At 36.7% G+C, this 17,295-nt stretch overlaps 1 protein-coding gene across 6 annotated transcripts in view; it reads right to left on the bottom strand.

Annotated features, from left to right (window-relative positions):
- Positions 1-17,295, bottom strand: part of PDE1A (phosphodiesterase 1A) — a 227,886-nt gene that overhangs the window by 24,718 nt on the left and 185,873 nt on the right. For all 6 annotated transcript variants that reach the window (XM_033010956.2, XM_033010954.2, XM_033010955.2 and 3 more), the window contains 6 exons: positions 13,045-13,145; positions 10,435-10,560; positions 5,413-5,514; positions 5,174-5,294; positions 1,775-1,856; positions 34-154 (listed from right to left, as the gene is read on the bottom strand). In XM_033010956.2, coding sequence (XP_032866847.1) covers positions 34-154; positions 1,775-1,856; positions 5,174-5,294; positions 5,413-5,514; positions 10,435-10,560; positions 13,045-13,145 — 653 coding nt within the window. The remainder of the gene's footprint in view (positions 1-33; positions 155-1,774; positions 1,857-5,173; positions 5,295-5,412; positions 5,515-10,434; positions 10,561-13,044; positions 13,146-17,295) is intronic.

Genomic DNA, 17,295 nt, shown 5'->3' on the forward strand with positions numbered 1-17,295 from the left:
TGTTAGTTCAATAACTAAGCAGTGTATTCACACCTGGGTGTCCCAAATGCAGGACTTTCAGATTTTGACGCTTCCTCTATAAGAGGCATAACAATTTTCTCCATTGAGTCCGTAAGAAGAGAAAATGTTGGTTCTACTATGAAATCAATGAAACCTAAAGAAGAAAAAGAGAGAAAATCAGATTTTACATTTCCACGGGTCTCAAATCTAAAAATAAATACTTGATATCAGGCTGATTTTTTGACTGTAGTCCTGATTCAATATACTAGATACCACTAATATAATCTCAAAAAAAAAAAGCACAACTAAAACCAAAAACACCTGAAGCTGTACAGATATAACAATGTATTAATAATTATAGCTTTTCATTCATTTTTCTTGTAAATTTTATGCATTGCAGAACATACCTACCATTTGAAATGCATATTAATTTCTGAATAGAAGGGAAGCTACTGTTGAGGTAAGGGGCTAGAAGTCATACTATCTCTTTTACCATTTGGAGCTTCTTGCCAGGGAGTTAGTATTTCAAACTGCTGTTTATTATTCTGTGGAGGTAAAGTGTTATTTCACAGTGTGTAGGAGTGTTCTGTCAAATCAGTGAAGAGAACAAGTAATATCCTTAGGAGACAGCATTCATCCCACAGTTCTGAGATGTCAGCTCTGAACAATGTCTTTTACATTTTAAAGTGCTCATCAAGGTATGAAATGACACAGTGAGAGAATGAAGCATTATTCTCTGCTGAGCACTTAACAGGAAAAAAAAAACCAAAAACCAAAACCAAAAAACTAAAACATGAGCTAGCAATGGATTTCCAGATGTCTTCGTACTCTAACTATGCAACACAGCACAAAGGTGAGCAACAGTGCTTCAGCTTAGGATCCCGCTTCCCTCCTGCAGTAGGTATAACACTCAAGCACATTGCCTTTCAAGTCCCAATGAAATGGAATAGAGGGCATTTTGAGTGACAAGATCAGACAGGATGACATGCTTCAATTCAAGGATAAGATACTGTCACCTGTAGTATCTCTCCCTGAGTACTGTGTTCACTCACATAAAAGGTACAGCTGTTGGTAGGACATACTGCTTTACTCAGTAGGCTTCTAGGGTATGCCCATGAAACTAGCCCCACTGATCTATAACAATTTTTATTTCCTTATTATTGCTGATGGAAACAGGGATAAAAAGAGCCAAGACTCGCATTTCTGAAAATGGGAAGCTGAAGTTTGGCCACTGTTGACCAAAATGCAATTAGGATTGAGAGGAACAGAATGCAGTGGTCCTTGTAAACCCAAGGAAGCCTGACCCTGTGTAGTTCAACCCTGCCACAGTGACAGTCTTAACTGCAGTCCAGAAATCTGATGCATGAATTAGCTTTAAGTTGAGATGCATCTATAAAATGGTACCAGGTTTTCAGTCTGTAGCAGAGACAGACCTGTGAGTTCTTGAGCAAGAGTCAGTCACTCTGAAGATATGATCTGCCAACTCTGAAGCATGTACAGTACAAGATGGGCTCATGTCCAATACTTTGGTTAATCCCTCTCCTACCCTTCCTTGGTATCACATATGTTGAAATTACTTCACGTTTTTTGAGACCAGCTGTAAGCATTTCTGCTGTAAGAGCATATGAGTTTGGTGAACAGACAGGTACAAAGAAATACCTTCTATATAATGGCATTTGGAACATGTAAAATTCAAAATGGATATAAGGAATGTCCACATGATTTTATATGTTCCTACACATACAAGAAAAAGAAAAACAGAGCTTGTCATTACCTATTTGGGACTGAGCTACCAAAGTAGACTTGCGATCACAGAGTGGGGAAAATTGAAGACCTAAAGCAGCCTCCTTGTCTCCCTGCAAACAACAATATTTAATATTATAAGCACATATTTCATAGAGGGTGAGAGAGAGACAAAGGAATCTGAACATTCTTAGTATTTATTCAACAGATTACTTTGTTCAGTTATATTCCTAAATAAAAACAACCACAGGCAAAAACCCCTCTTGATATTTATTTTTAAATTTTCAGGAAAAGTAAAATTTAAAATTCTGACTTACATTTGACAATTTTTATATAAAGAAACTTATTGCAAGTAAATTCTTCTCAAGAGGAAGGCATCTGCCAATGAGATTTAACATAGATGAAGTCCTTCAATATTCACAGTTTAATCCTGCTGAGCCCAGATGTAATGGGATTTGAGATATTTAGACACTTTTGTGACAGGATGTCAAACGCTAAGTGTTTCCTTCTATTTCATTGGTTTATCCAACATGTAAAATTTCTTCAGTAGATTTACACAGGTCAAGGGCATGATTTGAATGAACTCATTCTCACTAGCAGGCATGTCTCTGCTGCTGAAGTCATAAAAAAGCACAAGCTCAATTTCATTACAAAGATGAGTTGTACAACCTAGTTCTGAAAATATTTCAACACCTAAGAGTCTTTTTGTCCTAACTGTCTTAAAATACAGGGGGTATTATCTCCATTATCTCCATTTTCAACATGGTAGACCAACTGACTTTCAAAATTTCAAAAAGAAAGTCTAGTGGCACAAAAAAACCTGAAGAGACATCTTTCAAATGAGACTATAACTTGTGTTGCTTGACAAATGTGGCCCCTGGAAGCACTGACATTATAGATATAGGAAAACTTAGTCTTTCAAGTAAAATGACTGCATATTACATTAGTCATGGAGAATACTGTTTCATGAGGAGCAGTACATGAACATACCATTTTCCCAAAAGTCTCATCAGAAGCTGATGGATGAAGGGGGCAGATTCAACCTTCTTTAGTCTTTTTATCATCTATTGTTGAACCAGATTTGGGGAAAGTTTAGAACTATAATACCAATAAAACCACTTCAGACACAGGAACAGATGTAGCTCGCAGATTGTGTTTCATGTGGAAGCGTAGAGTTTTATCACTATGGCCTTAATTTTACACCCAAGTGTTCATAATTTGACTTCAGAGTGTAGAAGAACACACGAACACTTGCTACTAGGAGCAGTGCTACTGGCATCTCCATGTAAATGCAGGAGCCAGATTGTGATATAATATAAACGGGGAAAGTTTTAACAATTTCAGCCATTGTTGAATACAAGATTTTTAAGCAATATTCATTTTGTAATCTTCCCTTAACTACGTATTAAAAAAGAGAAAATTCCACACTAGCAAAGAATCAGTTTGAGTTTTTTATGTTTTCAAGTAGCTCTTTACCCCAATTACGAGTTACTTTGCAATTAATATAATACGTAATTAATACTTAAATGTCATATAAGTCTAAGTCTATTGTAAATTGTAATAATGGACACAGCACTGATATTTAAATTGATCATTAGAATGTCATGAGATTTAAAATCAAGATAAAGATCAAAACAGTAAAAAAATTTCTTTGCCCAGGTGCTGAACTCACTGCACATATTCTCTCTTTGTGCTTTTGCATCTATTCAGCCTGAGAGCAGAATGCTATAGGAACTGTGATGCTTCTTCGAGTGACTTGAACTATGTATTTCTTTATTTTTAAGGTTCTGAGATGGGTGGGTGTATTTCTATTTTAAACAAGTAGCTCAGATTTTCCTTGGCATTGTAACACCCTTTCTGTAGTTGTTGTTTTTAAACTTAAAGCGTTGTTTGGCTTTTTCCCTGAAGTTAACACTGGCACATATTTTAACTGTTAGCTTCAGTTAACAAAGTTTTTTGTCTAGGTGAATGTTCATTTTTTTGCTGGTGCTCACTACTTTGAAAGCTGTCTCTTAAAGCATTGTTTTTGCATTGGCAGTTTCAGACTCTGCTGCTTTTTCCTGCAAGGCAGTAGAAGTAGCTGAATTACTATCTTTAAAGAAAAGAGGAGGAATTAGTGGGTTTTGTATACATTTGGACTTCTTTATCTTGGCTGACACAGATTTGGAAATCCCAGAGATTTCCACTGCACACTTTCAGATCAACAGACCAGGGCATCTAGGAAGCAGGAGACCTACTGTGTCTGCACTACTCAGTGCATGTATATATGTACAGTTACTTTATCACACTTTAAATGTGTTGGAACTACTCCACATACACTGTTCTTAGTATATATAAAGAGAGATTCAGTTCCTTGCACACTCCTCTGCAGCCTGAAAGACTTTCAAATTTTATACTGCTGAGTTGTAGGCATGCATACATGGTGATTTGATTCTACTGCTAAATGACTTCCCAAGCCTTTAGCCAGCTTCTTTGGGATCCAGTTACTTCTTCCAATGAAAGGATAAAGGAATAACTAAAACATTAGCTGATTCTATGCACTGAATGACCAATATGGTACTGTTTATTGCTAATGCTACATCAACTTGACTGGACACATTGCCTCACGGTCCCACGGGCTCTGTCTAGTCAGTCCCTCTGTGTCTAAAATGTTTTTACAGTTGGTCATTTTTGACCTTTTCAAGTAATATATGTCTGGGATAATCTGCTCTTCCTTCTTCCTCTCAAGTTCAAAATTCTCATGATTTCCATTTACAGAAGCAAACACAAACTCATGGCTCTAGTCAGTATTTCCACAAAACTCAGTCCATTCATTATTTAGATTACGGCACCAGCTCTCCAATCTGTCTCCCCAGTGCAAAGCCCAGAGTCAAGGATGTCCTGATGCTCCTTATTGAGAATTTTTATAAAGAACCTCTAGGAACCAAGCAAGAACCTTCAGATCTATGTGGCATAGGTACCGCAAGTACTGGCAAGGAAAAGAAATAGAAGAAATAGAAGGGCTTTCTGAAATGTGAAATGGAGACAACTTTTTGCCTTCTCTGCTGAACATGAATTCTTCCTATTTTCAAGTTCCTCATCCTACCCTGATAGTGCTTCTTTTTAACTCAAAGCATATATAAATCTCTGTCTACGGAATGAAAATAACTTGACAAGTTATATTATAATTGAAAGAAGAAAAATGCTACAACACTCAGAATCCTGGTATCAGCTGAAACAGATATAGAGTTACAACAATTTCATCTTATTCGCACACATAGAAGTTGACTTAATGTCAGTGGAATTTATGAAGAGTGAGGCATATATATACTACTGACTATGCTTGTCAATCACAACCAACAGCATCCTTGCTGGTAGACTTATGAAAAAATTTAATTGTGTAATCATTGCTTCTTAAACTAAATTTATTAAAATATTTTTAAAATGGCACCTGTCGAAAAAATTCTTCCATCAGGGCCATGGTCCACCGGTAGTGCAGTTCCCAGGATTTTGCTGGATGGCTTATGTCTGCTGCATGTAGAATCAAAGACATGGCTTTGGCTTTGTCTACCCTGTTAATTCAAGACATGCTCCAATTATCTCAAAACAAAAGCAACTATTTAAATTCTTTTCTTGTACATGAGCTCATTGAAAGACTATAGATAATGAACAGAATGCAAAATGACCTACCCCTCTGTCTGCTGTAGAGTATGTCGCATCGTTTTAATTTGTTGAAAATGACCTGACATATCTGTAGACAAGACCATCTCAATGACCAAGCTACGCAACTCCCTAAGAATAATTTAAAAAAAAAAAAGAATACTGATTACAATTAATTTATTCTATGTATGCTACATTTGTCTAAGCAGTACTTGTTAATTTATAACTTTCTAAACAACATCACAGGTTTTATTACATTTTAAAAAGCATTTAAATAAATTATTAACAACTTGAACATGGTATCCTAAAAGAATTCTGTGAAGACAATCATTATTTCAGAGTCACACTGTTTTGTAATTCCTCTTTTCTAGTGTATAAACTAAAATTACATGCAGTTCTGTCACCCATTATAAGTCTTTCCTTATTTTTCTAGCAGTAGACTTTTCAAAAAACCAGTTGGTCTCTTGGCTTACCACCACACAAAAGGATGCATTTGTGTCTTTTATTACCGCCCTCGTATTAGTGCAGAGCAGGCATAACACTAAACCTAGGAAGAAGACTGTGGAAACACTCAGAAGAGCAAGAGGTATAACATCTGAAACACTATCAACATTATACCAACACATGAACATTATAACAAACTACTCTTCATCTCAAAAATACCTTAATGCCTATTTCATGAATCAGAGTAAGTTTGGGATTCATAGTTTATCTATATCTTGGTATTATGGTCAGAGATGTTGGCTTGTCCATCAGCTTTCCATTAAATGAATACGAAAACAGTAAAACATGAATCATGTAAGAAAGTGCATTAGTTCTGATTGCATATGAAAGTACATTTATTTTGTCAACAATAATTACTGATTTGGAAAATTCTGTTTCCTTGATGTAAAAAGATTGTATATAGACCATGTGGGAGTCTATTTGGTCTCTATTTACATGCTTTTTTAATGGCCTAGGAGGATTTATGTGCAAGTGTTGCTTATATGTATACTGGGGACAATTCACGACATTAAATCTTTGATTATGTAGCATATATCTTCATGAGCACACCTCCAATCTTAAGGATGTCTAAGTATGAATTACAACAGTAGAATCCTACTTTAGTCATTCTCACTGATCTTTCATATTGTATTCATGTTTGATTTACTTAACAATGCCATTTTTTTCAAAGGACTATGTTTTAAAGAGGTAAATTGCAGTTTTCTTTAGGGCTGTTAGAATAGTTTGCTATAAAAACTACCAAGATTGCTTTTGAGCCAAATTAATTGCATATTTAAACTGATATTCCTTATTGATTTTTGTGTATTCATTCCTGATTTGCTTTGATGTAACTAGATAGACTCAGTTCTCTCACCTCTACTCAATAATATGCAGCCATACCAACCTGTGCTTAGAAAATGCCTTACCTTATCTGACCTCATAATAAGAGATCAATTAGTTTGCATCCCAACTGCTCCTCCTCTACATTGCTTTGAAACTGCACCCTTCAAAAACAGCCAAACCCATTTAAAAAAAAAAAAAAAATAAAAAAGAACAGCTAACACCACGTGAAAACTGAGGGCTCTGCACTGTTAAACACTGTTGTTTGTAAGACTGACATAATTATCAGTTCCCCTTTCTATAGGAGATTTTCCTAGGAACTTGACATGTTTCAACTTTTAAAACTAATCAGAAATAAGCTCACCCCTACTACACAAGATACACAGAGAAGCAAAACGCTGCTTTCAGTTTACTCACACTCTTGTGGTGCCAGACAGACCCTAATTCTTACCTCCATCACCTGAATAAGGATCAAACAATATAGCACTGTTCTCCTCACACACTTCTGAAGATTTCAGGCCACAAAAAAGCTGCTTAACAGCAAAAGAGAGGCTCTCCACCTACAGTCTGCAGTTGTTTCCTGCCTGTGCTACCATCCATCATCAACAGAGGGATGGAAAATTGAGAACTGATGGGGAAACGTTAAATAAAGCTCTACTAGAGCTACAAATGGTAAGTCTACTAACACTGCACAGAAGATTACTCTTGGACTTAAAGCATTCCCAAATCACTTCCCAGGGAAAAAAAAGACCATCTCAGCTTCCACAATGAAGGAGATCTCAGATGGTCTCATGGGTAATTCCTGGACAGAAATCTCTGTCCACTTCATTAAGCAGTCCACAGCTACAGGCATCAGGATAATACAGTTAGCACTGCTCATGCTACTAAGGCAGAAAGATACATAGATGTTGTCATCTTTAGCTCTATGACAGGAAGTAGTAACAGTATTCACATACAGCACATGGCGGGGTTTTTGGGCCCACAATTGGAAAATTACTGGTTTTGAGTATATAATGTCCATTTTTCTTAAGTAAACTGTCATATCCTGCGCTGTCATTCTTTCTTAACACTCCTATATCCACATCCTATGGATAGGATACTGTAAAAGAATAGATGCAAGATGATGGGAAAAAATTACATGAATAATGCTGTAATAAACAAGAGACAAGGAGTGGCACATTAATTTATTGGAAAAGTAGTTCACCAATAAACAGAAACTAGCTTTACTTGGATTTGTCCATGACAAAGACATATAGTCACTTGGAAACTAATGAAAAAAATGTAGGAACCTGCTAAGATGAGCAAAAGCAAATTCTGAACTGAAGACATAAGGTTCATTTCACAAGTTGCAGGACTCCTGCTTTCCTCAGACAGAAGAATCCCAGTGGAATTTGTGAAAGAAAACCTGTTCATTATGCATTGTATATCACAGAATCATAGAATGGTTTGGTTTGGAAGGGACCTTAAAGATCATCCAGTTCCAACCCCCCTGCCATGGGCAGGGACACCTTCCACCAGACCAGGTTGCTCCCAGCCCCGTCCAACCTGGCCTTGAACCCTTCCAGGGAGGGGGCAGTCACAGCTGCTCTGGGCACCCTGGGCCAGTGTCTCACCATCCGCACAGTAAAGAGTTTCTTCCTTACATCTAATCTAAATCTACCCTCTTTCAGTTTAAAACCATTCCTCCCTTGTCCTATCCCTACCCTCCCTGATAGATTCCCTCCCCATCTTTCCAGTAGCCCCCTTTAAGCATTGGAAGGCCGCTATCAGGTCTCCCCAGAGCCTTCTCTTCTCCAGGCTGAACAACCCCAACTCATTCAGCCTGTCCTTATAGGGGAGGTGCTCCAGCCCCCTGATCATTTTTGTGGCCTCCTCTGAACCCACTTGAGCAGGTTCATGTCCTTCTTATGTTGGGGGCCCCAGACCCGAATATAATGCACATTGTTTTGTCAGTCTTTTTTATATAATCAGGCAAAATACCATTGTGTGCCTTATAATTGGAATGGTCTGACACATTAAAACCACCTGACCACATATAACCTGATGTAACACATGGGGTGCTAGAACACTAGAAGCCTGGTAAATCAAAGGAGACAGGGGGACAAAAAAGGGATCCCTCTTTAGTTTTTTAGGGGCACTAAGAGAAACAAGATAATAGGGAAGACTGCGATATATTTTCACAGTTGAGAAAATAGTGAGAAATTACTATGAATGTCACATGCGTTATGCACAAAGGACAGCCTCATCAGAATGCTGGCAGCTTCCCAGCTCAGACCCAAAGCCTATGTTTTAAAATTAATTGAAGCTGACAGTTTATTAGTGCATTTATCTTCTTAAAGTTAACATGTAGAAAAGAAAATGTAATACCATAAAGTCATTCTCAGTCATCTCGCTTCATCTTGCTGAAATAATTAGCAGAACCACAGTTTAAATAGGCACCGATGTTAAATTTTTAAAAATTGAAATCGCTGCAACTCAAGAAAACAGATCTGGCAGTAGTCAAGAAATTAATCAGTGCCAGGAAGTACACTAAAAAGTTGAACAAATTATCATTTTATTTCACTGCCAATTTGATTCAGTGCAAAATTCAAAACTGTTAGTCTAACAGCGTGAATTTCACTATAGATCCAAGAAGTCCACACTAGTAATAATTAGAAAACTGAAGAGCTTCTTGTAAGTGGCTAACAGGTCTGTCACTGCACCAATGAACAACTGTATCTGATGACAGAGTAACAGGAATTTCTGGATATTAGAAATTAATATCAGGAAAGCATCATTTCCATGACCGACCCTCTAAATTAAAGTATCACACTTCAGCAGGTTGTGCAGGTTCTCAGACTGCACTTTGGAATATACTGGCTTGTTTGAAAGTGCAGACGGTAATTGCCTAGCTAAGTGACAAAGCATAGAACTGAGTGTCCTAGTTTAGTTGCTTGAGCTTCTTAGTCAGTTCATACATTTCTTCTAAGTTAATATTGTTGTGAATAGTCACAACAAGAGACCATAAATTCTACTTTCTCTGGTTGCCAAATCCCACCAACTTCAAAATGGCTGCATATAATAGTGGACTGGATCTGTGCAGCCACTCTATACAAACAAAATTTGCAAAACTAAAATAAGATCCTCCAAGAAATCCTGAGTTACAGTGAGAGGAGACTGAAAAGCAAATACAAACACACCCAGTATGTGATTGAGCAACTTCCAAAGGAATGTCGTAGTTTAACACAGGTTCAAAAACCACAAAATCAAATGCAATAGAAGTTAGAGCAAAGGGTCCACAACCAGACTGGAAAAAGAACTGTGGGAAGACCAGACTGAGGAATCTATGTAAAGAGTGTGCTTCGTAAATGTGAAGTCTATCACACTCCTCTATTTATTCTGTTGCAGCCCACCAGAGCAGTATGCATAAACATCACACACTTGGAAACCACAGGCTCCTCTTTCCACTGGGAAATACTTTCTTTCACAGGAGTTTCCATTCTATCACTCTTTTCCCCAGTGACATAACAAAAGGGAATGACTAGGATGCAATGTACCAGCTGGCAGCCAGATTTCTGTCAGCTGGAGCAACTGAATGTTGCTGCAGGGATTCCTAAATTATACTCATTTATGGTGGTCTCCAGTGATGAAGTAATCTGAATGCTTAAAGCAGACTCCACAGAGAAGGCCTGGTGTTCTTTGTTACTTTTAAATACTGGAATTGAGTCTGAATGTCACAGTAGGTCTTACCTCCAGTCATCTTTGGTTAAATTTGCCAGGATGTTCATCTCTTCTTCTTGCATGAGTCTATAAGCAGCACTTACATGATGATTTTCAAGAACAGAACGATCATTGTACAATATTGCAACATCTGACCTAGTGTTAAAAAAAACAGGCAGAATTTACAATAGCATCCTGATGATGGCACTGGGGAAGGTATGACTGTGTATTCACTATGAGAACTATTGACTATATATATCAAACCATATTTATTTGTTCCGAACATTTCCATCCTAAATGCATCAAAAATTATCATTATAGCATTGTATAATACCGCTGTTTGCAGGAAAGTCATGTTTTTAAATATGTAATGTTTTATTTATATCATATAACTGTAACAAAAATTTGTGAGGAGATCTTTGAGCTTCTCGACTGTAGATAGGATCATAGAGCAACAGAAATGCTCTAACTCGGCTACTCTACTACTTTGGCAATATCATCATTTAAAATGCAATGCGTTCACCAACAGAGGGGGCTCCACACATAGCATGCATATTAAGAAGTTACTACCCCTGTTTTGAGAGAGATGTGCCCATGTCACTCATAATCAGAAGGAGCTTTAAATAATAATGTTTTAAACAGATGCCACATTTTGTCAGAAAAGCAGCCAAACCTTGAGCCTCATAACAATGGTATAGAAGAGATGCTAAGATGAAATTTAATTGCGTTCAAATGTTTCTTAAGGCCACACACTTACCATAACACTAGCACCCTTGACAGTATCCTTTCCCTCTTAATTAAAGACTACCCTACAATACCAAAATTACATATAAATCTTCACAAATTTTGATGAAGTATGAATTTATCATACTTACCTTCAAGTGTCATTAATTCCTGGGGAATTTGTTTCCCCAAGACCTGATCTGACTCACTAAGCAATTTCAGTTCTCCCCTCTGCTCACTTCTGTTCTGATAAAACTATTCCTGAATATTTGAGATTGGTCAACTGAAAAGTCTGTACTAGAAGAAAGGTGTGATGATTTAGGAGTGCAGCTTACTATGCTATTATAAGGTAAAGTCAACCTCTTTTTCTGTTGAGCAATAATATATATTCAGTGTAATCACTCGTGTACGGTATGGTATCGAGAAATCTAAAAAGTTAAAATAGGATTGGAAACTTTATTTAGAGGGAACAAACGATACCCTACCTAAATAATGAATATGTTTACATCCATAATCCTACTAAAATCATGGAAAAATCTGTGATTTGCCAATCACAAATATTTATGAAGCACATTTTGATCCACATAGCTACTTGTGGCTAGTTTTAAACAATGCTAAGATTTGCTATGACTATGACAGCCATTTTATCAGGTTTTCTCAGGCAAAAGAAGCCTGGAATCATGGTCCTGGGATGCCACAGCATGGTCAGGTTCCTCTAGGAGGGAATTATGAGCTCCATCACAAAACAAATACCTGTTTGCAAGTATGCTCAAGTAAAATAGAAAGGCAAACAGCTTAATTAATTTTCCAGTTTTGCAATACTTCAGAGCAAAATATTGACAAAAATAGAAAAGTAATATAAATTTGAAACTGCCAACTGAAGTTTATTTTTAGCCAGAATATGCTGAGGGAGAAAAGAATTATGTTTTTATTTTAGCTGCAGATCTAGAACTCGTTCGTTATTGAAGAACACATGTCAGGGCACAGTATGTTAGGGATTTAATTTAAATGGGCACTTCATCTGTATAGGTGAGTGCAAGGATGATTCTGTTCAAAGTAGTAGTATTTCTAGCACAGAGCTGTTTTATTAGAATATGCCAGTGCTTTGCTGAATTTTTTTTTTAAGAGCAGGTAAAACAGACTCCTCAACTGAGGATACTAAAACCAAAGTATAGCCTAGTGTGAGAGAACATTAATATGCTTTGTTCTAGGTTAACTATCGTGTGCCATTTCTCATCCAGTAATGGATTGGTCAGTGATTTTCCTTTGATAAGCTGAAAATATTTTGAGAGAGGTATATGCTGTTATTCTGGACCAGAGGCTAGGATGACACACTGCACCTGCATGAAAATACAGTTAGTCTGACTTTCAAACTGGATTTCTTCTTTGTATATATGGCAGATGCTGTCAAAACATACTAGGAGAAGACTCGTGGTAGGCATTTCTAAAGCTGTACGTGAAGGTTTCTCCCTCTGTGCTAGGACTCCATAAATTTAATGCACAACTTGAAACAAAATGTAGCACCTGAAGTAAGTGAAGACACATTGCTGAAAGTGAAGTGGAATTTTTCTGAGGGCACCGTGGAAGACATTTTTGAGTCAAAAGTATCTGAATTTAAGTGAGCAAATAGAGTGGTGACGGGTTTTCAAGTGTGTGTTCTGAATCTTTTTGAAATCTCTCTTGACATATCAGCTCCAAAATGCAATGATTTCAAATGGTGTGGAGCTAACTCCCTACTTTTCCATACTGTATCTGTTCATGTGAGCAGTCCCATCAACTGTACAGAAGCCAAGGAAGCAATTTGTAAAATCAGGAATGACCTGGCTACTTCCTGGCTCTATTGGTAAGAGGTATGAAACAGTTCAGAACAATAAAAAATAAACTCCAGATATGATACTTAAGAGACCTTTTGCTTACCTTGTCTGAATATGGAAATTGTTTGTGGTCCCAGTATGTTCATAATCATGGACGGCAGCTGCAAAGATCATTGCTAAAATTTCCAGTTCTGTGAGCCAGTGCTGGTAAACGAAAACCAAATCTTAGTCAAATTTTCTGTAGTAGCCTAATTCAGATAAAACACTACAGTATTGGAAATGTTTTGCATTACCTTCAACTTAAGTAAATTGTACTCTTGTCTTATTCCAGGTAACTATATATCCATAACACTTCAGTATTATACAATAAAATAACTCCTTGTACTTACTATGATTTCTCTCAGACCAAGTTAACATCCTCATGGTCACTAGCAAAGTAAATACTGGCAGCCAAAAATTTAAGAAGTTATTAAGATAATTACTTGATATACTTTGTAGCTGTTTTGAATAGTATCTAATCTGCTAGCCCATACATGGCACTTGTCAAATTAATCTAAAAACTTAATATGAAGTTAAGGTTATAACTTGTCTTTTACTGAACAATATGTACAGTTCATAATAAATTCTAGGTACATCAGCATTGACTATATTTTACCAGTGTACATTAACACTAAAATTAGGCCCATGGGACACTTTTCTGTTCTAAATTTTATCATACTTTGTCCTAATGCAAAAAAAGGGTGCATAAGGCTAGTATACAGTTACACAGAACAAAAGGTAATATAGGTCATGTATACAAAATAATGCAGACCCTAGAGTTTTGTGCACTTTTATACCTCTTGCTAACTGAGGCTGTTCTGTATTGCTCGGTTTGTAAAATAACCTCTGTTATTTTATCTTTCAAGTACTATTTCTTGAATGATAAATCATCCTTGAGGAGAAAATTTACTCCATCTAAAAAAGGGGGCAGAAAAATCATATGATAATTAACTCCCGCAGTCATAGGACTGATTAAGTCAAATGCCAGTCAAGCATTTCCACACATATTTCAGACTTTTTCAGTGTAGAAGCAAGCTTCTGTACTAATGATCTCATCCTTATGCACCCCTATATGCACATACATGTGTATGAATGGATGTAAGATATATAAGCTGCCAGAAGTAGTAAAAGTTGCAAATAGTACTACTTCTTTCAAAGAAGATAGGAAACAGTCAAGATTCATGAGCAATGTGAGAATAATGAAGTAGGTCATTCAGCAACAAAATAACACTGCTGAGGAACAACAAGTACTGGCTGTTGGTGAAGCAGTATAGATTAAAAAAGGTCACAACCAAGGAATGAGAATGTACTGTAAGCAGTTCTAAAAATGGAAACGATGACCTTCATCGTATTGTGTGTCACAAGAAACCAGGCCACAGCCAGTTCTGGCTTTCACAATGTTTTCAACATATCAAATAGAATAGAAACCCAGAAATTATTAGTAATTAAATCTAAGCATAAACTTTTTCTTTAAGATGCCTTTTCAAATATCAGCTTTTTTAGTAACCAAAACAGTTACTATACAGTGCATTTATAAGTAGAAGAGCATTCCTTACAAACAATAGCTGTGGGATACACAGGAACTTCTTATGATGCTATATGAGAGCAAGTATTCTAGAGACAGTAGCTGTACAGTCAAAATTCAGATTAGTATTCAAATCAAAGAACTTATTTAGCTAAAGAAGTGTTTTTTCTCAAAGGGAGAGGGAAAAGCAGGTATCTGGAGGTCTGCAAGACTGCAAAGAGCTGGAACCTGCTTCCCTCCTGTAAGATACTATGCCATGCAGGTGTAACACTTATTGGAAAAGATCTCTCCATAGAAGAGATCTTTTCCAGTATTATACATTGCTTATAAGTAAATAGATTCCTTTCAACATCTCATGAGCTCTGGTTCAAACTATTTTTTAAAACAATTATGGATTAAAAAATGAGTAGGAAAGGGAGTCTCACAATGCACTTATTGACAGTAAAGACATTTTTTCCTTTAGCTTGAGCAATACAGGTACGTGGGAGGAGAAAAGAGATGGTGGGAAGATGATCGATGACTCAAAAGTTCTTTACAAGATGTATTCCCCGGGACTTGGATTCTTAAATCTTTATAAAGATGAAGACTTCATAAATGCAAGCTTCAGTTATATATTTCAGTTGTATCATCTGGGATTTAATCTCTTGGGAAGGTTAATAGACTGTGTGCCATCTGTGATATCTAACTTTCTAACACATTGATCTGAGGTGGCTTGATCTTGTTTCATAAGATAGACAGTAACTTTTGGAAAATACATGGATAATTTTATTTCTTTAACTGCAACCCTGAATATGTCTTATTCACTGGAATCTCTCTAAGTGCTTGTGGAGAAGCATAAACTGATCAGCCAAATTTTTTGGCAAATGCTGAAATATGGCTGTTTTCTAGATGCCTATAAAAGATACAAAATGTATGACTTCAATAACAGGAATCATGAAAAGGAGTTTCTAAAACCCAGATTTCTGAAACATTTGCTTCAGTACATCTTTCAGAAGTGAACAAGGAAGGCAGCAATTCTTCGCAAGATTTGGGAGTCAGTATCAGTTCCTTAAGACACAATGAAAGCACAAGAACTTCAAATCTCATGCCAAACTGCAAAAACCACACAGAAATTTGATATAGAATTGTATCAAATTGACTCCAACTCAGGTTACTTGTTAGAAGATACAGCAAAGCTAAAAGAGGCATTACAATGGGCATACTCTGGAAACCATTAGCTTGAGAAGCAAACTTCGATTTGTTATTGAGTAAGGTTCTATAGGGTTAACCAGGCAACAGGAAAAAAACCCAACAAGTTAAATAAAACATTTTCATGGTACTGATGTGTTCTCAAATTGCAAATGACATTTGGGACAGAAATACTTTGCATGCTGCAGAATCACTAGGCTCTCTTTCAAACACTGATTTCTATAAACGTTCTTTCTGCCTGGCAAGCTACATCTGTTTGAAGGCACTGTTGACTAAGAGTTGTCCTAGTTAGACATCTTTCCAAGAACTTTCCAATATCATAATTCAGCAATTCAAATATGAATATTTACAACCTGGCCTAATTTTATAGGAATATTTTGCAGCAGCATTGCAACATTAGGTTTTATTGCAACATGAGGTTTTACAGCAAAGTAACAGCAATGAAGTCTAAGGTTTTCTGAAAATAGTTGTCCAGATAACATCAAAGTGCAGTTAAAAGATTAAGATGGCAATATTGTAAAACTTGAGTTGTAGAGGCCTTGCTCATTCTCTTGTGCACTCAGTGGAACAGCAGATACTCAAATACAAAACCAGTCCCTTCATTCAGTGTTCAGAGATGAACAAAGTGTGTGTTACAAAGTTGTTTAATCAATGGCTAAACATCCCAAATTAACTAGGATAGATCTGGAAGTTGGAAGCTTGACCTGGCATCACAAAGAAAATCTGGATGCTATTGTCTTTTTTGAGGGGTGGATGGGCACAGTTATAATGGCCCAAAGGGGTGTTTATAATGTAAAAGACAACAAAGGGATCTTCCTCCCTGTTAAGTTGCTGGCCCAGGTGTATACTTGCAACAAAGAGGTGTCCCACATCACTTATCGCTTGCAGTTGGTCTTACAGTAGAAGACAAGGGTAGGATAGGAATCACTATCTCTCATAAAGCTTTTTCTTTTATTAATATATTATTTTGATAGGTGAATATTGTATACAACAACTTTGGTTTGGATCCATCTTGGTAAGAGCTGTCTAGCCTTTGCTTCAGTCTGATATGGGAGTCCTTTCTCAAGAAAGCATCTCAATGTAAAAAGGAATCTTGGCTGGAGAAGACTCCAGGCTTCACTCTGCAGGTAGTACTTGTGTTAAAATGTTATCTTTAAAAACTTGATGCTTAGAACCAAAACACTTCCTTCAAACAGTAGAATCAAAGCCTGCAATGCCTAAGGACTTGTTCTTGCATCCACCGAAGCCAAAGGCAAAGCTTTCAGCAAGAAAAGGCTTAACATAAGTGAACGACTGTCATTTATTGTTTATGTATTGGAGCACAAACATCTAGAACCAGCCCTAAAATTTTCCTTTCCAGAAGTCTTATGGAATTGTTTCATGTGTCTGCGAACAGAAATCAGACACTATCACTTCCCACCTTTTTTCCTTTTTAAACATTCATAGGGAAGACAAATTATCAGAAGGCCATTGACAGAGATGTCCATTTTCTTTTAGTCAGTATTTAGTTTTGTCTAACAAGCTAACAGCAAGGACACTACCACTGCTGGTACTAAATCTAGGGTAGGTGTTTAGAGTAAAAATGCTTTCACAGACTCACTT

The sequence above is a fragment of the Tyto alba genome, unplaced genomic scaffold, assembly GCF_018691265.1.
Source record: "Tyto alba isolate M040663 unplaced genomic scaffold, T.alba_DEE_v4.0 Super-Scaffold_7, whole genome shotgun sequence".
Lineage (NCBI taxonomy): Eukaryota > Metazoa > Chordata > Aves > Strigiformes > Tytonidae > Tyto > Tyto alba.